The 26,024-nt window shown below is 39.9% G+C and overlaps 2 protein-coding genes across 2 annotated transcripts in view; both read left to right on the forward strand.

Annotated features, from left to right (window-relative positions):
* Positions 1–23,797, forward strand: part of LOC123333320 — a 49,804-nt gene extending 26,007 nt beyond the window's left edge. The window contains exons 4-7 of the mRNA XM_044941812.2: positions 812–1,317; positions 10,851–10,949; positions 12,529–12,628; positions 23,533–23,797. Coding sequence (XP_044797747.1) covers positions 812–1,317; positions 10,851–10,949; positions 12,529–12,628; positions 23,533–23,749 — 922 coding nt within the window. The 3' untranslated portion in view covers positions 23,750–23,797. The remainder of the gene's footprint in view (positions 1–811; positions 1,318–10,850; positions 10,950–12,528; positions 12,629–23,532) is intronic.
* A 351-nt stretch (positions 23,798–24,148) lies between these two features.
* The window catches only part of LOC112584619 (uncharacterized protein C3orf20 homolog), a 52,020-nt gene continuing 50,144 nt past the window's right edge, over positions 24,149–26,024 (forward strand). Inside the window, exons 1-2 of the mRNA XM_044941991.2 lie at positions 24,149–24,187; positions 24,694–24,866. Of these exons, the coding sequence (XP_044797926.2) occupies positions 24,149–24,187; positions 24,694–24,866 (212 nt within the window). The remainder of the gene's footprint in view (positions 24,188–24,693; positions 24,867–26,024) is intronic.

Here is a 26,024-nt window from a genome sequence, read left to right on the forward strand (position 1 = left end):
ACATATTGAAAAACACATATTGGTTTTTATCTTCTGTGTATAAACATAATAAATGTTCATGTAGAAAAGTATAAAAAGAGAAAATAAAAGTTGACTTCTATAATCTCACAATGTTTGCTTTTGGGTCGGCATTTGCTTAGTCCTTTTAATGCCAGATATATATTTTATATATATATATATAATATATATATATAAATAATACATTTGAGATCTTTCTACATATGCAATTATGTATGCTTTTATATAATATTATAATATAAACATTTCCCCAAGTTATTAAGAGCAATTTTCCAAACAATTTTTATGGCTACCTATTGTATGCTGCTGCTGCTGCTAAGTCGCTTCAGTCGTGTCCGACTCTGTGCGACCCCATAGACAGCAGCCCACCAGGCTCCCCCGTCCCTGGGATTCTCCAGGCAAGAACACTGGAGTGGGTTGCCATTTCCTTCTTCAATGCATGGAAGTGAAAAGTGAAAGTGAAGTCGCTCAGTGTCCGACTCTTCGTGACCCCACGGACTACAGCCTACCAGGCTCTTCCGTCCATGGGATTTTCCAGGCAAGAGTACTGGAGAGGGGTGCCATTGCCTTCTCCGACCTATTGTATGAGTATGGCATTATTTACTTAACTATATCTCTATAAGGCCTTCGATTCTTTTCCATTTTTTTCCTATATCAAAAATAATGCTGTAGTTAGCATTTTATGCATAGATGTTATAGTTTTTTATTATACCATAAGATGGATTTCTAAAAGTCAAATTACTAGGTTAAAAAGTATAAAATATCTTTAAAGTTTGTATTTGTTTTTTTACAGTCCTACAAGGAGTATATTTAAAGAACTAGAGAAAGCAAAACTTTCTACAGTAGCTGAATCTGGGGAGAAAGATGAGTTCATCTCATTTGGTGTCTCACAAACTTCTAGTGTTTCTATGTTATCTACTAATTTAAAATTTTCCAAACTACAACTGCAAAAGTCTCTGTTTGAAGAATACAGACTCACTGCTGCCGAAATACTGTACGAACTTGAGGAGATATTACAGAAATATGCTGTGTATAACATTACTTTCCCTGTGGGAATTGTAAATCTTGTGGATTACAGTTGGCACGATCTTACTGCAGATGCTTATAAGTATGCAACCAAAAATCCTATGTTGAAGAAATGTAGTGCCTTAAAAGATGATACCAGTATCATGACTATGATCGACTTAAAGGGATACAAAATCAACAGCTGCTCAAGAGAAGAATGTCATAAGAGGAACTGCCTCGTGAAAGTAAAAGAAGACCATCACGATGCAGCAAGTAAACCTGCGGTAAAAACATGTAAGTAGAAGTTACTAGTTAGACTTATAAATAATCCTCCAGTTTTAAAAATAAAAATGAAAATGGCAAGTAAGATATTGAAAAAACATTATATTAATGATATTTGGTTTGTATTAATCATTTTAATACATATTAGTGAAGATCAGGGATAAGATACAAAAATTTAAATTGCTTTCAGTTAAATAAAGCATCTATTATGCTTCATATTCATGTGATATTAAGTCTCCACCTCAGGGGATCCTACAGATTCTCGTACAGCAGCTTGGTCCAGCAAAAGTAGGATGCTAGCCACATATGTAATCTTTAAAATTATACTTTTTGTTTTATGAAAATTATAGACCCACATGTGTAAGAATTAATACAAAGGGATCCCATATACTGTTTACTTATTTTCTCCATATGACAACATCTTGGAAAACATCACAACCAGAATATGGACATTAACACAGTCAAGCTTCAAAACATTCCACCACAGCAAGGATCACTTATGTTGTCCTTCTATAATCCCACCCACATCCCTCCTGTCCCCACACCCTCTTTAACCCTGGCAACCACCAATGTGTTCTACATTTCTGTATTTTGGTTTATTTTTTTATTTGTTGCACTGGGTCTTCATCGCTATGTGTGGGCTTTCTCTAGTGGCGAGTGTGGACTACTCTTTGGTTAGGTAGGTGGGCTTCTCATTGCAGTGGATTCTTTCGTTGCTGAACACAGGCTCTAGGCACATGGGCTTCAGTAGTTGTGGTGCATAGGCTTAGATGCTCCATGGCATATGGAATCTCCCAGATCCATGGATCAAACCCGTGTCCTCTGCACTGGCAGGCAACTTCTTTTCCACTGTACCACCAGGGAAGTCCTATGTATATTTGTCATCTTAAGAATGTATAAATGAAATCCTACAATGTTTAATTTTTGGTGATTGTCTTTCTTCAGTTCAGTTCAGTTCAGTTCAGTCACTCAGTCATGTCCGACTCTTTGCAACCCCATGGATCGCAGCACGCCAGGCCTCCCTACCCATCACCAACTCCCGGAGTTCACTCAAACTCACGTCCATCGAGTCGGTGATGCCATCCAGCCATCTCATCCTCTGTCGTCCCCTTCTCCTCCTGCCCCGTCAACTTAATTCTCTGGAGGTTCATCTGGGTTGTATGTCTCAGTAGTTTGTCCCTTTGTATTGCTCGGCAGTGTGCGTTCCATGGTATGGATGTCCCACGGTTTAACCATTCCCTCCTTCAGTGGGTGGGAGTTTTTTCCCCCAGTTTTTGAATATTATGAAAGCTGCTCAAACATTTATGTACAGATTTTTGTGTAAATATAAGTTTTGATTTCTCTTTGATAAGTGCCCAGAAGTACAAGTGCTGGACTATGAGGTATTTGCATGTTTCCTTCTATATGGAACTGCCAGATTGTTTTCTAGAATGGCTGTGCCATTTTATAATACATTTCTACCAGCAGTGTTGAGTGGTCACCTTCCTCCACGTTCTCACTAGTATTTGGATATTGTAACTGTGTTTTATTTTAGCCATTCTTGGAGATGTGTAATGACATGTCATTGGGGTTTTCATTTGCATTTCTCTCACAGCTGATGATGCTGAATGTTTGCCGTCTGTATGTCCTCTTCAGTGAAATGTCTTTCATGTTTTTAACTCATTTTCTAATTGGATAATATATTTTTTTTTTACTGTTGAGTTTTGCGAATTCTTTATATATTCTAGATATTGGTCCTTTGTTATATATGTGCTATACAAATATTTTTCCCAGTGTCTCCTCATTCTTTTACTTGGGTCTTTTGCAGAGAAAAAGTTTTAAATGTTGAAGACATAAAATTTATCAGTTTTTTAATAAATAGTGCCTTTGGTATCAAGACTGTGAACTCTTTGCCTTGCTCTAGATCCTGAAGTTTTTCTCTTTTTTTTTTTCTAAAAGTTTTATAACTTTACGTTTTATATTTAAACCCATTACCCATTTTAGGTTAACTTTTGTATACATCTGAGACCAACTTGAGGTTCATTTTTGGGGTTATGGATCTCCAGTTGCTTCAGCTTATTTGTTGAAAATACTGTCTTTCCTCCTTTGAGTTGCTTTTGCATATTTGTCAAAAGTCAGATGCGCATAGGTATTTAAATCTATTTCTGGGTTCTGCTTTTGTTTCTGCTGGTTCTCATTCATGTTCTCTTGACTCCCTGTGAATATGATTATTTTTTATTTTCTGCCAGACATTGTGTTTGAAAAATTGTTTTTAAAAATATTTGAGGCCTAGGATAAGGTTATCTTCAACTGGAAGTGATCGTAAGTGGGAACTCAAACAGGTTTTTGTACAACCAATGCTCAGAGCAGCTCTATTCATAATAACCAAAATGTGGAAACAGCCCAAATGTCCATCAACAGATGAAGAGATAAACAAAATGTGGTATGTATATACAGTGGGATATCATTTAACCTTGAAAAGGGGTGAAATTCTGATACATGGTACATACAGCATGGATGAACCTTGAAGGCATTTTAATCTAGAAACAAAACAACAAATATAGTATACTCTATAAACAACAAACAGAGTATGAGGTACCTCGAGTAGTCAGATACATAGAGACAGAATGTAGGATGGTGGTTGCCAGGGACTGGGAAGTGGAGGTGGGGGGTGGGGTGGTAATTAGGGAGTTTAAGTTTAATGGGTAGAGAGTTTAGTTAAGGATGATGAAAAATTTCTGAAGCTCGATGGTGATGTTGGTTGTACAGTAATGTGAATGAATTTAATGCTACAGAACTGTACACTTAAAAACTGGTAAAGTGATCAATTTTAAGTTATGCATATTTAACCACAATAAAATATTTTACTGGTTAAAAATGGTAATTTCGTTATGTATATTTTATCACAGTGGGAAAAAGGGATAACCAAGTCAATGTGGATAATTAAGCTTTACTGTTTATATGGGGGTAAATAAAAGGAATTGAGTGGAAGGACGGGTGTATCCAAGGTCATAAAGAACATTTAATTAATTTCAGAGGTGAGTAAAAACTTGAGTCTGTAAGCCTAGAATTAGGAACCTGTGATAATGTGATACATATTTGAAATAGTACAAACTGGCCCATTTTAAAGGCACTTGGGTCAATGCTGTTTCCACAGCCCATTTCTTCCCCCCACTGAAGAAGAAGCGCTTGTGTTCCCTCACTCCCTAGACTACATTATGACTTTTGTGGGTTCTGGGCACTTTTGCCTTCGTGAGTCCCTACCTCCATAAAGTTACTAAAAATAACTTCTTATGACTGTATTGTTATGAAGACAAATATAATTCAGTTACACTTGTATATTCATTGTTGTCATATTCAGGTTTTTTCTGTTTGAGAAGAAATTAAAATTAACACATTTTCTAGGTTCCTGGAAGGGTTGTGTGCCTAACAGAGAGATCAGTCCTGCTGCCTTCTTCCTTCACTTCTGAGGTACCACTCACCTCTCTCAGTATGTTGCTTCATCCCATCACTTACTCTTAGTCTCCATGGTTTTCACAGCTAAAATGAATTTTACTATTTTATTTCCAAGAAATTGATGCTATTCTCAGATGCTGAAACATTTGCAAGCCTAGAAATGTTTTTTTAAAGAAGCTTAGGGATCCGAAGTCATTGCTGATAATAATTTCAGAAAGCTTGATAGGGAAATATGAATAACTAGCATAGTCATGCAATTCAAAAAGGATGAACATCTTTATCAGAGATTAGCACTGCACAGTGAAGAGTATTGGTAGACCCTGTTCTGACTCCTACTAGAGTGAAACTTTATGTTCAGAACCTTAATAGTTCCCATTTCACCCTCTATTGTGTTGAATATATATAAGTAGATTTAGATGTAAAAGAGCTATTAAAAAAAAATCATATTAGTTTATAGCATTTTACAGATCATAGAAATTGCCAACATCTGTTGGATTATAGGAAAAGCAAGGGAATTCCAGAAAAACATCTACTTCTGCTTCATTGACTATGCTAAAGCCTTTGACCATGTGCATCACAACAAGCTGTGGAAAATTCTTAAAGAGATGGGAATACCAGACCACCTTACCTGCCTCCTGAGAAACCTGTATGCAGGTCAAGAAGCAACAGTTAGTACTGGACACGGAGCAACGGACTCATTCAAAATTGGGAAAGGAGTATGTCAAGGCTGTATAGTGTCACCCTGCTTATTTAACTTATATGCAGACTACATCATGTGAAATGCCAGGCTATATGAGGCTCAAGCTGGAATCAAAATTGCCAGAAAATATATCAATAATTTCAGATACACAGATGAGACCACCAGGGAAGAAGAATTAAAGAGCCTCTTGATGAAGGTGAAAGAAGAGAGTGAAAAACCTGGCTTAAAACTCAACATTCAAAAAATGAAGATCATGGCATCCAGTCCCATCACTTCAGGGCAAATAGATGGAGGAAGAAAAGGAAACAGTGACAGACTTTACTATTTTGGGCTCCAAAATCACAGTGGACAATGACTGCAGCCATGAAATTAAAAGATGCTAGCTCCTTGGAAGAAAAGCTATGATGAACCTAGAAAGCATATTAAAAAGCAAAGACATCACTTTGCTGACACAGGTCTGTACAGTCAAAGCTATGGTTTTTCCAGTAGTCACACACAGATGTGAGAGTTGGACCATAAAAAAGGCTGTGCACCAAAGAATTGCTGCTTTCAAATTGCGGTGCTGGAGAAGACTCTTGAGTGTCCCTTGAACTGCAAGGAGATTTAACCAGTTAATCCTAAAGAAAATCAACCCTGAATATTCATTGGAAGGACTGATGCTGAAGCTCCAATACTTTAGCTCCCAGATGTGAATAGCTGATTCATTGGAAAAGACCCTGATGCTGGGAAAGATTGAGGGCAGAAGAAGGGGACTACAGAGGATGAGATGATTGGATGGCATCATTGACTCAATGGATATGAGTTTGAGCAAACTCCAGGAGATAGTGAAGGACAGGGAAGCCTGTCATGCTGCAATCCATGGAGTGGCAGAGAGCCAGACATGACTTAGTGACTCAACAACAACAGATCATAGGGAACTTTCTAACCATTGTCTAATTTAGTTGTCCTGATATTCCTTTGGGATAGCTGATAGGGCTTCTGTTTCACTAAGGGCTGAGTAACTTACCCAGAGTCACACAATTTCTGATAGATCTGTGACCCCCAACCCTGGTCTTCTGACTCCCAGTATATTGTTCTTTATACTACTTTAGCCCTAACTCCCATTCTTCTATCATAATAATGATAATGATTTGACAATAAGACTAAATAGTAGTTGTAGCTATCCCTACAACAACCCCTTTGAAGTAGAGAAGTAACCTAGCTGTAGAGGTTACACTTTTGCTCTTAGGATTGTCATTCAGTTGCTAAGTCATGTCTGACTTTGGAACCTCATGGACTGCAATATGCCAGGCTCCTCTGTCCTCCACTATCTCCCAGAGTTTGCTCAAATTCATGTCCGTTGAGTCAGTGATGCTATCTAACCATCTTTTCCTCTGCCGCCCTCTTCTTTTTTTGCCTTCGATCTTTTCCAGGATCAGGGTCTTTTCCAGTATGTCAGCTCTTTCCCATCAGGTGGTCAAAGTATTGGAGCTTCAGCAATAGTCCTTCCAATGAATATTCAGGGCTGATTTCTTTTAAGACTGACTGGTTGGATCTCCTTGCAGTCCAAGAGACTGCAAGGAGAAGACTCTCCTTGAGTGTTCTCCAGCACCACAATTTGAAAGCATCAGTTCCTCAGCACTCAGTCTCCTTTATGGTCCAACTCTCACATCTATACATGACTATGGAAAAACCATAGCTTTGACTGTATGGACCTTTGTTGCCAAAGTGGTATCTCTGCTTTTGAATATGCTGTCTAGTTTTTTTTCAGCTTTCCTTCCAAGAAGTAAGTGTCTTTTAATTTTGTGGCTACAGTCACCATCGGCAGTGATTTTGGAGCCCCAAATCACTGTCACTGCTTCCACTTCTGTCACTGTTTCCACTTCTTCCTTCTCTATTTGCCATGAAGTGATGGGACCAGATGCCATGATCTTAGTTTTTGAATGTTGAGTTTGAAGCCAGCTTTTTCACTCTCCTCTTTCACCCTCATCTTTAGTTCCTTTTCACTTTCTGCCATTTGAGTGGTATCATCTACATATCTGAGTTGTTGATATTTCTCCCAGCAGTCTTGATTCCAGCTTGTGATTCATCCAGCCTGGCATTTTGCATGATGTACTCTGCACAGAAATTAAATAACCAGGGTGACAATATACAACTTGTCATAATCCTTTCTCAATTTGGAGCCAATCAGTGTTCCATGTCTAGTTCTCACTGTTGTTTCTTGATCCACATACAAGTTTCTCAGGAGATAGGTAGGTGGTCTGGCACTCCCATCTTCTTAAGGATTTTCTACAGTTTGTTGTGATCCACATGGTCAAAGTCTTCTAGGTCCAAATCCTGGCTTTTCACTCCCTAGGTACATAACTTGAACACATTTTGTAACTTCTCTTTGCCTCAGCTTCATTATTTGTAACATGAGGCTACAAATTATACCTCCTTCCAGTGTTGTTGGGAATGTTAAATAAATAATCACTAAAGCACTTGAAAAAGAACCTAAACGTAGCAGACTACATATTGTTCTTTGCTATTTTATTATTATTATCCTTCTTCTTTTATATGATCCTAATGATAACCTTTAGTATATAGGTATTATTGTTGATTCCTAATGGTTCATAAGGCCCAATATATTTTCTTTGGCAAGATAATTCCAGCAACAGGATTTTTACTTTTTAAGAAAAAGTGATTGCTCTTAATAAAGGGGTAGAGATGCCCTGTAGTAGTGGTTATCAAAGTGTGGGCCCTACACCAGAGCATGAACATCACTGGGAACTTGTTAGAATAGCCAAATTTCAGGCCTTATCCTAGATTTATTTGATTTCCTCATTATAAAATGAGAGAGGGAGAGGAATTAATGGTATAACTTTGTTGAGAGAATTATATAATATAATGCTTTTAATGTACTTAGCCTAGTGCTCAATAGATGTAACTCATGGTTACTGTGCAATTTCTTACCTATAGCCTTATTTCTTTTGCTTTTTTTTTTATCATTGTGATTTTCTCATCTTATTTATTTCTGCATCTGATACAGCCTATTTGTGATGGGATCCTGGACTTACAAACCTCCTAATTTACATATAAAATTTAAGAAGCTCCCATGAGTTTTGCTTTCTTTTCAAAATATATCTAAATTTTGTATTTAGTTCAGTTCAGTTCAGTCACTCAGTCGTGTCTGACTCTTTGTGACCCCATGAACCACAGCACACCAGGCCTCCCTGTCCATCATCAACTCCTGGAGTTTACCCAGACTCATGTCCATTGAGTCAGTGATGCCATCCAACCATTTCATCCTCTGTTGTCCCCTTCTCTTCCCGCCCTCAATCTTTCCCAGCATCAGGGTCTTTTCCAATGAGTCAGCTCTTCGCATCAGGTGGCCAAAGTATTGGAGTTTCAGCTTCAACATCAGGCCTTCCAATGAACACCCAGGACTGATTTCTTTTAGGATGGACTGGTTGGATCTCCTTGCAGTCCAAGGGACTCTCAAGAGTCTTCTCCAACACCACAGTTCAAAAGCATCAATTCTTCTGTGCTTTGTATTTAGACAGCTTTTAAAATGTATATGTTTTCTCTGTGGGATGAATTCATTCCACTTCATAGATTAATAAATTTATTGTCTTAGATTTGTATTTTAGCCCCAAACGTAATGATACTGAAAGGCTTTGTGTCCTTGTAGCCTTTTTTTAAAATTGAAGTATAGCTGATTTACAGCGTTGTGTTAGCTTCTGGTGTACAGCAGAATGATTCAGTTACACACCCATATCGTTCATTACAGGATGTTAAATATAGTTCCAAGCGCCATACAGTATGACGGTACTTTTTATTGGTCTATCATATATATAGTAGTCTGAATCTGCTAATCCAAAACTCTTAATTTATCCCTCTCCCCACCCCCTTTCCCCTTTTAGTAACCATAAGTTTGTTTTCTATGTCTGTGAGTCTGTTTCTGTTTCATAATAAGTTCATTTGTGTCATATTTTAGATTCCACATGTATGTTTCTGACTTACTTCACCTAGTATGATAATCTCAGTCCATCTATGTTGCTGTAGATGACATCATTTCATTCTTTTTATGGCTGAGTAGTATTTCATTGTGTATATATACACATCTTCTTTATCCATTCATCTGTCAGTGGACATTTAGGTTTTTTCTATGTTTGGCTATTGTAATAGTGCTACTATGAACATAGGGGTGCATGTATCTTTTCAAATTATACTTTTCTCTGGATGTATGCCTGGGAGTGGGATTGCTGTCTCATATGGCAACTCTATTTTCAGGGTTTGGCTTTTTTTTTTTTTTCTTCAGTTTTTTAAGGAACTTCCATATTGGCTGCAGCAATTTACTTTTCTACCAAGAGTCTGCAGGAGAGTTCCCTTTTCTCCACACCTCCTCTGCTGCTGCTGCTAAGTCGCTTCAGTCGTATCCAACTCTGTGAGACCCCATAGATGGCAGCCCACCCGGCTCTGCCGTCCCTGGGATTCTCCAGGCAAGAACACTGGAGTGGGTTGCCATTTCCTCCTCCAATGCATGAAAGTGAAAAGTGAAAGTGAAGTCGCTCAGTCGTATCCAACTCTTAGCGACCTCATGGACTGCAGCCCACCAGGCTCCTCTGTCCATGGGATTTTCCAGGCAAGAGTACTGGAGTGGGGTGCCATTGCCTTCTCTGACACCACCTCTAAGCATCTGTTTGTGGACTTTTTAATAATGATCATTCTGACCAGTGTGAGGTGGTATCTCACTAGATTTGATCTGCATTTCTCTAATAATTACCATTGTTGAGCATGTCTTTTTTTTTTTTTTAAAACCAACAACAGGCTGCTGTTATCCAGTTACTAAAAGAAGAAATTAAAATAAAACATGAATCTTTTCTCAGTAGTTCTAATGTGAAAAGGCAATTCTTGAAAGCATAAACACAGTCCCCTAATAAATTAAGAAATTATGCAGAGGAAATTTCTATTTTTTTTTTTTGAGAATAAATCTATGCTCATTAAAAATTTTTTAATTGATTGATTTATTTAGTTTTGGCTCTGCTGGGTCTTTGTTGCTGCATGTGTGCTTTCACTAGTTGCCATGATTAGAGGCTTCTCTTGTTGTAGCAGGGACTTAGTAGTTGTGGTGCATGGGCTTAGTTGCTTTGCAGCATGTGGGATCTTCCCCAACCAGGGATTGAACCCATGTCCCCTTCATTGGCAGGCAGATCTTAAACACTGGACTGCCAGGGAAGTCCAGAATTTTCAGTTTGAAAGACTGACTCCAGAACTAATGAAAATATTTTATGTGTATTTGTGGGTGCTTATGGAAAATTTTAATTCCCTGGTAAGAATATTAAAATATTGACAATTGGATTTTCTGTTGATGATGATCTGGCAAAATGCTTTCTTTTTCTCTTCCTTCCCCTCTCCCTGCTCACATTCGTCCTGCTTCCTTCTTTCCTAGCTCTTGTCGACCAACAGCAGTGTTCCCAGATCTCCCAGGATAGCAGTCTACCTGTTGTCACCCACTTCTCACTGACATCCAAGATCTGTTTAGAAAATGGTAAGATCCCCTTATCCACCCAGTGAGCAACCAGAGTGAGAATCACTTCCATTCCCTGAATTTGGAAACTTTCTCCCAGCCATCCTCTTGATATAACCCCAATAAGAGTCAGACATTTAGGTTTATGGATTCGAAGTCAAACTTTTCAAAGGCATCCCCCTCTAATCCAGCCACCTCTGGTTTCTCCACTCTAGTACCCTGGGAACTGTTTCTTCAGGGTTCTGAGAAATCAGCTTGGGTAACAAGGGTGTTGGAGTCCATGCTTCAGGGACTCTTCTTCCAACTCTGGCTGAATTCTACAGTTAGACTCATTTCATACAGTAAAGAAGATGTCACCCCCAGCCCTAAATTCACATGTTCCCTGCCTAGGAATAAAGTGCTTCTTCTCCTCCAATGTCCACATAATCTCAAGATATTGGGATTGACTCTGATTTGTCAAGGCAGTGACTCTGATGAGCTCTACTTCAGTTAGGTACCCACCTTATGGCCCAATGATGGTTGCCTCAGAATTGGAGTAATATTGTTGGTCAAACCTGGGTCTTTGGCTCATGTGTGGTAAGGAACTGTAATTGTCAGCCCAACTTGAGCTGCATGGGATGGGGTGGCATGATGCCTCAAAGAAAGGGAAGTCAAGTAGTTCCATAATTTGGGAAGGGAAGGTTAAGCCTGTCCTTAATCTTGTGTTAAGGTGGGGATTAGAGGTGAACAAAGTGGGAAGGAGCCAGAATGCTCTGATTCAAAGTTTCACCTGGAGTTATGGCTAAAATGAAGAGCTCATGACTAAGGCAAAAGATCTGGAGACAGAGTAAACAGTAAACATTCTCATTACAAAATAATGCTTTAAAGCACCTATGCATAGGGGAAAAAATCTGGAAGGAGCCACACCAAAATGGTAACAGTGCTTGTGGGGTAAGATAAACATGTCCTTCCCCATGCCACTCTTTATTTTCCAAATTTTCTTCTATATGTAATTTACTGGTTTATTTAATGCATTAGACTTGGAATAAAGAAATAGCAGGTTTTCCTCTTCCCTTAAGTTCCCTGAAGCTGTTGGTGGATCCTTCCATATGCTCATTACCAGGGTAGAGTTTTTTATAAAGGAAGAACTATAGAGCTAAGAGGCCTTAGAAATCATCTCATTCAGCTCCCCCATTTTACTGATGAGAAAACTGAAGCCCAGAGATGTTGAGTACCCAAACTAGTCAGTAGGAGAATCAGGAACTGAACCCAAATCTATTGACTGCCTATAAAATGTTCTCTCCAATAGATGGGATTCAATCCTGAGGATGCTAAAATCACAGGATGTGAAGGCATTCTTGAAAGGCCTCTAATACTTTAGATGTCATCATAGGGGTTAAAGATATGATCCCTTCAGTGTAAATCCTCCTATAGGAAAAATAATTCTTAAGCTGATAATTATTTGTGCTTTAATATAAATGGATTTGGGTTTTTGTTTTTTTTTTTAACCAGGTAGACTTCGGTAGACTGATGACTAGATAGGGTCTACCCAGTGAGTACTGACTCAGTATATATTTTGAAATATCCCTTTTGTGTTAATATGTGTGTCTTTTTTTTTAAGGTTGGGTCCTACAGCCTCCTTCCTCAAAATTGGAAATCCTGAAATGGAAGACAATTCTTGATACTGCTGTGAAGAAATTACAAGTAGCCATAATGCAAATGTAGGAGCCCTTTGCAGTCTTTAGAATTCTATACTTTTATTAGGTAGCTGATACAATGTGGGGTGTTAGTTGCTCAGTCATGTCAGACTGTTTGTGACCCCATGGACTATAACCTGCCAGGTGCCTCTGTCCATGGAATTCTCCACACAAGAATACTGGCGTGGGTTGCCATTTCCTTCTCCAGGGGATCTTTCCGACTCAGGGATCGAACTCGAGTTTCCCGCATTGCAGGCAAGTTCTTTACCATCTGAGCCACCAGGGTGTAGGCAAGAAGAGATGCAGAGCCTATGGGACTCTGGACAACTTACCCTATCACTTTGCCTATTGTATCTGTACTATAAAAAAATATACATACTCACAAACCCTTCTCTTCCTGTTAACTCATGGAAAAGTCGCTCTGTGGTACAAGACTTACCAGTCAATCAACCTTGTTAAGTAGGCTGTAAAAGATCACATGTGAAGGCGATGGGGAGGAGGAAGGGAAGAAATCAGGGAAAGAAAAGCCAGCTGTAAGCAAAGCACTGTTCTAAGGAAACATAAAATCAGTCCCTGTGTTCAAGGAACTAATGGGAAACTAAACATCTCAGCAAATTAACGATCAATACATGACAAATCAAACAAATGGGAGGAGGTAATAACAATAGCAAGCACTGGAAAGCGTCTGCTTTGTGATGGACAGTGGACCTGCCACTTTACAGGTGTTATCTATATTCCTTACAAGGACCCAGCAGAAGAGGTCTGATTATCACTTCCAGGTTATAGATGAGAAAACTAATGTTCCAGGAAATGTGGCAATTCATTGAGTCATATAGCTGGAAAAAGGCAGAGCAGGGGTAAGACCCAGCCCTATCTGACTCCAAAGTCCACTCACTCTCCACCATTCTTCTCTAGTTCCTCACCTGGCCGCTGATGTGAAACTCACCACTTATCACTTTGGGGATTGTATTTTAAATACAATATATGCTTGAAAGTGAAAGTCGCACAGTCATGTCCGACTCTTTGCAACCCCATGGACTAAAACAGAATTCCCTAGGCCAGTTCTGGAGTGGGTAGCCTTTCCCTTCTTCAGGAGATCTTCCCAACCCAGGAATGGAACCGGAGTCTCCTGCATTGCAGGTGGATTCTTTACCATCTGAGCTACAAGGGAAGTCCAAGAATACTGGAGTGGGTAGCCTATCCCTTCTCCAGCAGATCTTCCCCACCCAGGAATGGGACTGGGGTCTCCTGCACTGCAGGTGGATTCTTTACCAACGGAGCTATCAGGGAAGCCCAGTGTATGCTTAGTATTCAAAGTATTTAAAGTTATGTACATGTAAAAAAAAAAAGTCACAAAATGAAAAGTGTTTAGATGAGATGCAAATAAGATTTGACATTTGATAAACCTAAATTAAGAGGGATCTTATAATACAATGTCAAATTCTTTTTTTTTCTTTTTTTAATTTAAAAATATTTTTGGCCACACACCTCACAGCATGCAGGATCTTAGTTCCCTGACCAGGAATCAAACTCGTACCCTCTGGAGTGTAAGCACCGAGTTTTAACTGCTGGGCCGTCAGGGAAGTCCCAACAATGTCAAATTGTTTTTTAGATTTTTCTGAAATCCTGGCTCTTTCCTACTCCGGACAAGAATCAAGCAGTTTGTGCAACACAATTAGGAAAGAAATACCTGTATCCATCTGACTTGGTCTCTGTTAATGATGTCTCTCCCACCAAACTCCTTTAAGGAACAGGAGAGGCAGAGCAAGCACCAGAGTCCAGGTCCTGGCGAGCAATAAGATATTAAAAATATTGTTCTGAAAGTCCCTGGTGATTTAATTGAAAAAGAGTAAATTCTAGTGAAATTTTCTAAAAATTGAAATCAGGGTTAAAATTTTTAATGTAATTTAAATTAGTAAATTTAGTATTTAAACGTACATTACATTAAAACACCTATGCATGGTATTTAACTCTTATTATTGTTCAGTTATCAATGTTTTGTTTTAAGATTTTTTTCTGATTGTTTTTATAACTGGAAGAAACCTTTCCTTGCTTTCAAGTTAGATAGATCTATCCTATTTTTTTATTTCTTTTATCTACATTTAGCTGGAAATTTTGTTGTGTATGGTGTGAGGTAATGAGATTCAAGTTTTATTCCTCCCATGCCAATGATAATTGGCTGCTACTGCTGCTAAGTCGCTTCAGTCATGTCCAACTCTGTGCGACCCCAAAGATGGCAGCCCACCAGGTTCCCCCATCCCTGGGATTCTCCAGGCAAGAACACTGGAGTTGGTTGCCATTTCCTTCTCCAGTGCATGAAAGAAAAGTAAAAGGGAAGTCGCTAGTATTTATTGAGTGCTGATAATGATAGTTAGGGTATATTGAGTGATCATTTTGTATAGGGCACTACATCAAGCAATTTACTGATAGATGCCTTCATGAGTAAGTCACTGTTTTTACAACAAGGTCAGAGAGCTAATAAGTGGGTAAGCTTCTATATAAGCTTAGGTTTGCTGCTGCTAAGTCACATAAGTCGTGTCCGACTCTGTGCGACCCCATAGACGGCAGCCCACCAGGCTCCCCCTTCCCTGGTATTCTCCAGGCAAGAACACTGGAGTGGGTTGCCATTTCCTTCTCCAATGCATGAAAGCGGAAAGTGAAAGGGAAATCGCTTAGTCGTGTCCGACTCCTAGTAACCCCATGGACTGCAGCCCACCAGGCTCCTCCATCCATGGGATTTTCCAGGCAAGAGTACTGGAGTGGGGTGCCATTGCCTTCTCCAAAGCTTAGGTTTATCTGATACCAAAGCCTGTGCATTTAACCATAACAATGTATTACCTCTTTGCTGGCTTTTATTGAATACATCTTCTTGTTATCCACTAATTTGAGTTCTCAACCTAATCATAGCTTCAGTTTCATATACACTAGTATGCTTTTGAGCTGTCTATTCTATTTCATTGATCTGCCTATTGAGATTTCAGCTATTTTTTAAATTTAATTGAAGTATAGTTGATTTACAATGTTGTGTCAATCTCTGCTGTACAGTAAAGTGACTTGGACTTCCCTGATGGCTTAGTGGGTAAAGAATCTGCCTGCAGGAGATGTAGAAGACTCGTTCGATCCCCAGGTTGGGAAGATCCCCTGGAGAAGGAAATGGAAACCCTCTCCAGTATTCTTGCCCGGGAAATCCCATGGAGAGAGGAGCCTAGCAGGCTACAGTCTATGGGGTCTTAGCTATTGTAAATAGTACTGCTGTGAACATAGGGGGTCATGAATCTTTTCAAATTATAGTTTTGTATGTGCCCAGGCATCCAGTCCCATCACTTCATGGCAAGTAGAAGGGGAAAAAGTGGAAGCAGTGACAGATATTATTTTCTTAGTCTCCAAAATCACTGTGGACGGTGACTGCAGCCATGAAATTAAAAGATGCTTGCTCCCAGGAAGGAAAGCTATGATGAACCTAGACAGCATGTTATTAGTAAAAAGCAGAGCCACCACTTTGCTGACAAAGGTCCATATAGTCAAAGCTATGGTTTTTCCAGTAGTCATGCATGGATGTGAGAGTAGGACCATAAGGAAGGCTGGGCACCAAAGAACTGATGCTTTCAAATTGTAGTGCTGGAGAAGACCCTTGAGCGTCCCTTGGACTGCAAGGAGATCAAACCAGTCAATCCTAAAGGAAATGAGTCCTGAATATTCATTGGAAGGACTGATGCTGAAGCTCCAATACTTTGGCTACCTGATGGGAAGAACCGACTCTTTGGAAAAGACTCTCATTCTGGGAATTTTGAAGGCAAAAGGAGAAGGGGGCAGTAAAGGATGAGATGGTCAGATAGCATCACTGACTCAATGGATACCAATTTGAGTAAACTCTAGGAGATAGTGGAGGGCAGAGGAGCCTGGTGTGCTGCAGTCCATGAGGTTGCAGAATCAGACACAGCTTAACAACTGAACAACAAATGCACCCAGAAATGGGATTGCTGGATCATATGGTAATTCTTAGTTTTCTGAGGAACCTCCACACTGCTCTCTGTAGTGGCTGGACCATTTTGCATTCCCACCAACAGTATAGGAGGCTTCGCTTTTCTCCACACCCTCTCTAGCATTTGTCATTTGTAGACATTTTAATGATGGCCATTTTGACCAGTGTAAGATAATACCTCATTGAAGTTTTGATCTGCATTTCTCTAATAATTAGTGATGTTGAGCATCTTTTCATATGCCTTCTGGCCAGCTGTTTGTCTTCTTTGGCGAAATGTCCGTTAAAGTCTTCTGCTCATTTCTTGGTTTGTTGTTGTTGTTGTCATTGAATTAAATGAGCTGTTTGTATAGTTTGGAGATTAAGCCCTTGTCCGTCACATCATTTGCAAATATTTTCTCCCATGCTATAGGTTTTTTCCCCAGGTGTTTTTTTTTTTCTCCTGGTTTATTTTTGCCGTGCAAAATCTTGTCAGTTTGATTAGGTCCCATTTGTTTATTTTTGTTTTTCTATTGCCTTAGTTGACTGACCTGAGAAAACATTGATATGATTTATGTCAGAGAATGTTTTGCCTGTGCGCTCTTTTAGGAGTTTTATGGTGTAATGTCTTATGTTTAAGTCTTTACGTCATTTTGAGTTTATTTCTTTGTAAGATGTGCGAGTGTGTTCTAACTTCATTGATTTACATTCATCTGTCCAACTTACCTAGCACCACTTGCTGAAGAGACTGTCTTTTCACCATTTTATATTCTTCCCTCCTTTCTTGAAGATTAATTGACCATGGGTATGTGGGTTTATTTCAACTATTTTAATTATTTAGATTCTAAAGTATAAGACAGGCAGCTGTGATGATAAGAAAGAATCCTTGAAGCCAAATTGATAGGGTTAAAATCCCAGCTCCATCAATTCATGCAACCTTGGGAAAGTCACTTAATTGCCTTTTGCCTCATTTTCCTCATCTGTAAAATAGGGATAATCTTAGTAGCTACCTTTTATAGTTGTTCTAAAGATTTCTAGCACAAATAGGCATTCAATAAATATTAATTATTACTATCTTAGTATCTGGTACAACAAATCTCCTCTGGTTACTCTTTCTACTTCAAAGCATCTTAATCAGTTTCACCAACTCATTCTTCCAGTGAATTATAGAATTAGTTTTTCAAATTTACAAAGGCCTCAGAGGATATGGAGCAGGCAGCGTATTTTAATGAAAAGGAAACTAAACTTGCAGGGGGCATTTTGTACTCTATGTACTTTCCACTCAGTTCTGCTGTGAACCTAAAACTCTCTAAAAAATAATGTCTTTTTAAAAACTGAAAGAAAAAGAACTTGGAGTCAGAACACCCAGGTTCTTTAATCCATGGGCATGAGATCTTGGGTCAGTCACTGCCTGAACTCCCTGAACCTCTGTTTCTTTAACCATTTAGAGATAATAATATGTCTTCTGCTGCTTACCATAACATATTGTGACACAATATATATAAACATTCTTTATAGACACTAAAGCACTAAGCAAGTAAAAAGCATTCCTTAATAATAACCCAATACCATCAGAAGTGGTTGCTTGTAACAAGTAGGTTTAGAACTAAGACAGGATAGCTTGGCAGAGTAGATGGAAGAGGCAAATTTTATTGGAACATAGCAACAGGGATGAGTAAGATGCTTTTATACATGACCCACAGTAATAAACTGCATCAAGGGAGTGATTTTGTAACTGATGAGCAAGTGATGAGACTTGCTAATTGTCTTGGTAGAATTGGTAGAATCCACTCTCAAGGGATCTGTCATATACAGGATCCAAGTTTTTTAAAAAGCACATGTAATTTTACAGTTTATGCATTACAAAACATTTCTGTAAGAAAAATGACCAAATATTAACATCCCCTGATTACCAGGATGAGAGATATTATTAGCATGGAGATTAAATAAATGCTTGCTGAACAAAGTGCAATTTTTCACAAGTCAGAACTATCAGCCATTTTACCCTACCACGTTTCTACCACATTTGCTTAACATTATAGAAGTTTAATATCAAGTCAGACCCAGAGAAATTGAAGACAGAAAGAAAAAAGTCTCTAACTTCATTGGCAGATCCACACTAGGATACACTATGGATTTATCACAGGAAGTCTAGTCTGACAAACATCGTCTGAATCTTCTCGTCCCAGACCAGACAGATCCCAGGACACTCCGTACAGCAGAGCACTTTCTCTAGACCAGGTCTGCCTAGAGCTGCTCTCTGGGCCTGAAACTCGACTATAACTAATGAAGCTCTCATATTCGCTGTTAGAGTATGGTGATGCAAAAACACTAGTCTGCCAATTTCAGACTTGCTTCTACCCATTCATTTGCTGTGTGACCTGGGGTACAGGGGCTAATGTCTGTTAAGGTTTAGAGCCCAAGCTTTGGAATCCACACAACTTTCATGCTCCCATTTGTCAACCATGGAACTTGGGGCACTTAGTTTCTCAAGCCTTCAGTTCAGTTCAGTTCAGTTCAGTCTAGTCGCTCAGTCATGTCAGACTCTTTGTGACCCCATGAATTGCAGCACGCCAGGCCTCCCTGTCCATCACCAACTCCCAGAGTTCACTCAGACTCACGTTCATCAAGTTGGTGATGCCATCCAGCCATCTCATCCTCTGTCGTCCCCTTCTCCTCCTGCCCCCAATCCCTCCCAGCATCAGAGTCTTTTCCAATGAGTCAACTCTTTGCATGAGGTGGCCAAAGTACTGGAGTTTCAGCTTTAGCATCATTCCTTCCAAAGAACACCCAGGACTGATCTCCTTTAGGATGGACTGGTTGGATCTCCTTGCAGTCCAAGGGACTCTCAAGAGTCTTCTCCAACACCACAGTTCAAAACCATCAATTCTTCGGCACTCAGCTTTCTTCACAGTCCAACTCTCACATCCATACATGACCACAGGAAAAACCATAGCCTTGACTAGATGGACCTTACTTTCCTTGTAAGAAATGGAAATCCTACTAGAATCTACCTTATAGAGTTGTTCAAAGCATTAAATGGAATAATGTAGCTAAAAGCACAATCTATAGAACAGTAACTCTTATTTAGCGATTTTAGATCCCTTTTCTATGCTTTGGTTCCTTCATCTATAAAACAGGATTAGATATTCTCCAGATATCCTTCAGTTCTTACAATCAATGAATGCCCCCACCATGTGGAATTTAGCTTACTGTTAGATTCATAGACCAATTTGATTTAAGATGATTTGACATGTAGTTCCCTTTCTATTTCAGCCTCTGTCTTTGCATAGTCTAGATACTAAAAGTCTGAGATAATTGGGTAGCTTCTGACTTAGAAAATGGCTGTTCCTTAAGTCCTAACAATGACTTTTCCTGGGAATAACCAGCCACCTGAAATTCTAATAAACCATTTTGTGTAAGTATCAGGGCTTTTCTGTTTTTAAAAAATACTTATTTATTTGGTTGCTTCAGGTCTTAGTTGCGGCACTCAGGGTCTTCATCGCATCATACAGGGACTTTTGTGGTGCACAGACTCTCTAGCTGTGGTGTGTGGGCTCAGTTGCTCTGTGGCACATGGGGTTTTAGCTCCCCTATCAGGGATCCAACCCGCATCCTCCTCTGCATGGCAAGGTGGATTCTTAACCACTGGACCACCAGGGAAATCCAAAGACACTTTTGTTGAACTTATCAATTTGGTGATAATTATCACCTGCTGGAGAATCCAGAGGTCAACTTCTGGGCCTTGGGCAAGAGGAGAGCAGATCACTAGCAATACTTTGAGAAAAGGCAGAGATGAAGTAGTCTTTACTGGCATGGGAGGCTGACTAGATGTCACACAATGACTAAAAGACTCTTTATCTGGGGGTCTGTTAAAGGGATTACAAAAGGAAGTGCTGCTTTAAAAATTGTAATGGAGAACTTTACTGAATTTTAGCTGCCTATCTTGATTATTTGAGTAATGTGGGATTTATATAAATATAGGAGATTTGGCACTGGAGTTTTTTGCCTTATAGCTTTTGTATCTTAATATTTGACCATATTGGTAAGGAGGAAGACTATGTGTTTGTTTTTTTTTTTCAATGATTTATAGGGTTTACCTGGAGGAAAGAATGGCAACCCATTCCAGTATTCTTGCTTGGAGAATCCCATGGACAGAGGAGACTGGTGGGTTATGATCCACGGATTGCAAAGAGTGGGGCACTACTGAAGCAACTTAGAAGTAGCAGCATAGGGTTTACACTTCAGAGGCATACTTACCTTTTTTCAAGAATAATCCAAAATGGTCCATTGTGGAAAGTCACAGAAAAATATAATCACACCTAGGCGTTGATTGAAAGGGCAGAGGTATGGGCTTGGAGAATGATAATTAAACTTGGGTTTCCAGTTGGCTTATACACGGGTGGTGTTAAGCTGAAATCCTGCCAACCTTTGATGCTTATAAATGGAGTGGCATGTGTGTGTTCTGGTGTGGGGAAGAGTAGAAATCTAGAAGTGCTTTGCTTTTGTCACATCGTTCAAAAATTTTGCCCACTCACCTCATTTTTGGCAGTGGGACACATTTTCATCAGAACGCAAGAAAGAAAGGAGCAGCAGCAGGAGAAGGAAAGTGAGAGATGAGACAAAAGAAGGGGAGAGAAAGTAATTGTTTTAATCAAGCATTTCCATTTTCTAGCAGATTTGGCTCTTGCTCACCCTCCTGGATCTGATTCTTTGCTCACAGGACTTCCGAGGAGCACCTCCTCCAGCTTCTCCGAGAGGGGTCAGAGACCCTTGCTGATTGCCACCAACACTGGCAGTGGGGTGGCTATTATACCTCTCCTTTCATTAATCAGCTGTGTTATTTCCAGTTAGTTATTTTTATCCTTTAAAAGTCCTTTCAGCATAGCTCTTTCCACATTCCAAGTCCTTCCCTCAGCCAACAAATGCATAGGCGTGCACACTCAAACACACACTGAGCAATTCTTCCCAATATTCCAAGGTTATCCTTGAGATATGCCAGCTCAGTTTTAGGAGTTTTCAACTGTACCTTAAAATGAAAAACACTGAGGATTCCTGTTTGAAACTGCTGTGTATCTGAAGGGATTTGCTGAGGGCAGTCTTAGATCTTCTTTCACGCTGTTGCCGAGGTTTGTTTGTTTTGAATCTTACCCTGTGCTTGGAAACTCCCAAACTGCTAACTCTTTCTCTAAGAAAGTAGCTCCTACCTCCCCTAATTAGAATCTGGACATTTCTGATTATTCTCAAATGTTGATCATGAGTCTGCCCAATTCCATCTTCATATTATGTCTTAATAACCCAAAAGCTCAGCAGCTCATCTTTGGTAGCTCAGATCATGACTAAGTCAGTCATGACAGCCAGTCCATGGAGATATTAAACAGGTACTGTTGGTCTCCAAGGCAGCTAAGAATATCTCTTTAATGACTCTGTTTTGCCAACCTGACTCTGGAGGCTTCTTCTATGGCATGTTGCCAGCAGTTCCTACTTGGCACACTTGAGTACATGAGTGTGTATGCATGTATGTGCATGTGTGTGTATACCTTTGCATGTGTTAGTGGCAAGAAGGTCTGCCTCACTGGCTGACTTTCAAAAAAAGAGCCTTGGTTAATCTGCATTTTTAAAATGCACTTATACTATGCACATAGCTCTTATAGCAGCCAACACTAGGAATGCAGACAGCAGTATTGTGAGGTGAAGAGAACAGAGCAGAGAGTATGGAGTTGATATGGATGGCATTGCATCCAGCCTTTTTTTGGGGGGGAGGTGTTTTTTATGTTTGTTGCTTTATGTTGTTTTTGGTTGTTCTACACAGCATATGAGATCTTAATTCCCCAACCAGGGATCGAATCCGTGCCCTCTACATTGGAAGTGGGGCTTCCACTGGACTGCCAGGGAAGTCCTTGGCATTGCATCCAGGCTTTACCATATAGCTGCAAAACTCATTCACTCTTATAAGAATGGGGACAGATAGCATGTTTCTCATACAAATGTATAAGTTTTGAACTGCAGAAGACACCTAGTGAATATTTGTGAATGGTTAAATGAATGTTCTAACAGGCTACCTTAATTTGAAGGTTTCTGTCTGAAACCTAGAAGCCAGGTAGTTTCATATTCACCTGCCCTTTTCCTTGACCATCATATTATTAATGAATATATATATATACATATATATATTCATATATGTATATATATACATATATATATATATTCCCCACTAAATTGTAACAAAAACAATTATTCATTTTAACAGATGACATGCTAATCATTAGGGTCTGGTCCAGAGGTCTGTGTGCGTTATAGTCAGATTCCCACCCTTCCATGAGGTATTGTTGTCTCCATTTACAGACGAAGAAATCAAAGTTCAGAGTAGGTTAAAGTTTGCCTACTTTCTATAGTCTCAAGTGGCAGTGCCAGGTTCACCTCAGTTCTCATCCAAAACCTGTGCTGTGTAGTGCTGCCCCTGTGGGCACCAGCGCTGCTTCCTAATCTTGCATTTGCTGCAGCCTCTGTATAGTGCTCCAGACACAGTAGACACTCTGGAACTGTTTTTAAAATAGTAGGCACTCAATAAATGCTTGGCTCAGGATTTCAAAGCCTAGCTTTCCTGATTGAAAGGAAATCCATTAGATAGGTGGTAAAGGTGAGGTTGGGCTTCCCTGGTGGCTCAGTGGTAGAGACTCTGCCTGCCAATGCAGAAGATGTGGGTTTGATCCCTGAGTCAGGATGATCATCCCCTGGAGAAGGAAATGGCAACCCACTCCAGTATTCTTACCTGGGAAATCCCATGGACAAAGGAGCCTGGTGGGCTTTAGACCAGGGGGTTGCAAAAGAGTCTGACATGACTTAGTAACTGCTGTGTAGCAACAACAACAAAGGTGAGGTCCAGAGGCCTAAACAGCCATTGGCCATCCCCCAGCCCTTGATAAGAACAAGAAATTAGCCAGATCTTGAATTGTTTTCTTTTGAACAGAAAAACGGAAGAAGCTAAGCTAAGGAAAGAAGGATTCAACAAACAACTTATCCTGAGCCACTATAACGAGGAAGAGGTGAACACCACCCCTGAAGATTCCCAGTGTTTCTGGCTAGAGTTGCTGAGGAGGAGGACTAATATGCCAACAATCAAGAAGCCTGACCAGAATTTGAAAAAGTTCCATTATGCTCTGACAGATGGTTCCTCTCTGACCTAATATCCTTGTGAAACGCCAATGGTTGAAGAAGGATGGGAAGGGTCAGGAGTTGTAGAAGGGGCAGCAGGTGGAGTGTTTCTGTTTCAGCAGAAAATCCCAGAAGCATTAAAAAAAAAAAGGTCTGATCCCTGTATCTGTTCAGTCCCTTTCTCCCAAGGGTTTACATTCCCTCACTCTGGGGGTGGGAGAAGTCAACCCAAGAAAGAGGTCAGGGCAAGTTCTCCAGTTTATAAACCTTTCTTCTACTTAAAGGGATCTCTGGTTTTAGTCAACATTTTGTTAAGCACCTAAGGGATCACATGATTCTGAGAAAATGAATTGTTGCTTTTCCTGATTAGAGAGACATTTGGGGATCTAGCTTAGAATAGGGATTTTGTAATAAATTCTTACAAATCCAAAATGAAAAAGACCTCAAGTGTTCATCATGGTTTTGTAAAGGTTAGTACAGATAGGTTTGTAAAATTGTTTGCATACCCATAATTGTCCCTCAGTCCTCCTTTGCCTGGCCTGTCCATCAACATTTTTGGGGAGACCCAATCACTTTGCTGTGTGCTGGAATGACCTCAGGAGGCCATACTGGGTAGCAGTGGGCAGCTTTGGCTTCCAGTGACTCAGTGACAGAACCTGTCTGACCAGACCTTCTTGTTACTAGTCACAAGATTGGTTTTAAGGAATCTGCAGCTGAAGTGGAGGTTCAGGCGATGTGAACACATGGAAAGGTCATGCAAACGGAAGTCACAGTCAGATGTGCTGGCCTGGCACCATCGTTACTGCGTTCAGTGTCTAGGGGAAAGCAAGTCACTCTCTCTGGATTTCGTTGCCTAGATAAGCTGATTTAAAAAATTAGATAGGAAAAGTTCTATTTAAGAATTATAATAAGTTCTACTAAAGAGTAAATTCTATCTGAGAGTTGTTATCAGCATTATTATTGTTTTTATCAATAGCAGTTCCTTAACCTGGATCTTATCTATCCTTCTGGCCGCCTAGCTGTCTGCCAAAGCTATTCTGCCCTCCCTTGGGGTGGCATGTATACCAACATATTTAGCGACTTGCCAAATCAAGTTATCCTGGGAACCTTCACACCTTTTGGATGTGGTAGCATTTCTTCTCCTAAGAGGTATGTGAAATTCCAGACAAACTAGAGCCTGTGGGTAAGGTAAGAGGTGGAGGAAGTGCTAAATCCCAGTAATGGAAAGGATAGGAAAACAATCTTTGAAATCAGCAATCTAGTTTGGGAAAGCAGATAAGGAAAATGAAACCTATAGATGTGTTCATGGCTGTTCCATGTACAGACATGCGTATCAGAACAGACCAAAAGACTGTAGGTCTCAGAGAACCCAACTGTGCCATCCATGTGAAGACGCTATAGCCCCTTTTCATATAGGGACTTATATGAAGCCAAGGCCCCAGGAACACACAGGCTGGGAAAGAAAACTGGGTTATTTGGGTGAGCCAGGTATCAGGGGGGCCTCCCTACCCTCTTATGGACTAGATAACACTGGCAGCACTATATCCCATGCCCATACAAAGTCTCACATCCTCCTCAAGAGTTCTGCAGAGTTCTCATGATCTCCTCTGGCTTTGACACCCTGCCTCCTCTGAATCATGTTCTCCACCCTGTGTCTTGCATCTGTGACCTTATTTTGACTCTTTGATTTGAGCTGATTGGGGAATTTGCTCCTTTCCTTGATTTTCACACATAAAAACCACTCACCTGAGGACTCTGTGCTCTCTGTGCAGGCATGTAAGCTCAGTCTCTCAGTTGTGCCTGACTCTTTCTGACCTGTTGGGCTGTGGCCCGCCTCTGTAAGGGTAGCCAGGTGCTTTAGGTCTTTATAGCACAGTGATACAAACAACTTAAATGAAATGTAAAATGTACCTGTGTGTGCTGAAAAGTGTTTCATTCATCCTAAGTGTTGCCCAGTATATCATATTTTCTTCTCCAGATTCTGTTCCCTGCCTCTCTCAGCCTCTGTTGGTTGCCGGCAATTCCTGATGTTACCTGGTTTATTTGTAAATAATGTCACATTCTGAGGTACAGGGTGCATGTGAAACTTGGGGAGACACTATGCAACTCACTGTAATGACTCTTCCTCTGTATTTGTTGTTCTTTGGATTATTACTTACCCCACACCTCTGCCTGCACCTCTTCCGTGTGCTCCATTTCAATTTAGTTGGTGACTCACTTTAAAGCATCTCGTTGAAAATGTTGCACAAAGGTAAATATACAAATACAGAAAATTAAAAAAAACAACAACATGAAATGTGGACTGAG

This window comes from Bubalus bubalis, chromosome 4 (genome assembly GCF_019923935.1).
Source record: "Bubalus bubalis isolate 160015118507 breed Murrah chromosome 4, NDDB_SH_1, whole genome shotgun sequence".
Classification (NCBI taxonomy): Eukaryota; Metazoa; Chordata; class Mammalia; order Artiodactyla; family Bovidae; genus Bubalus; species Bubalus bubalis.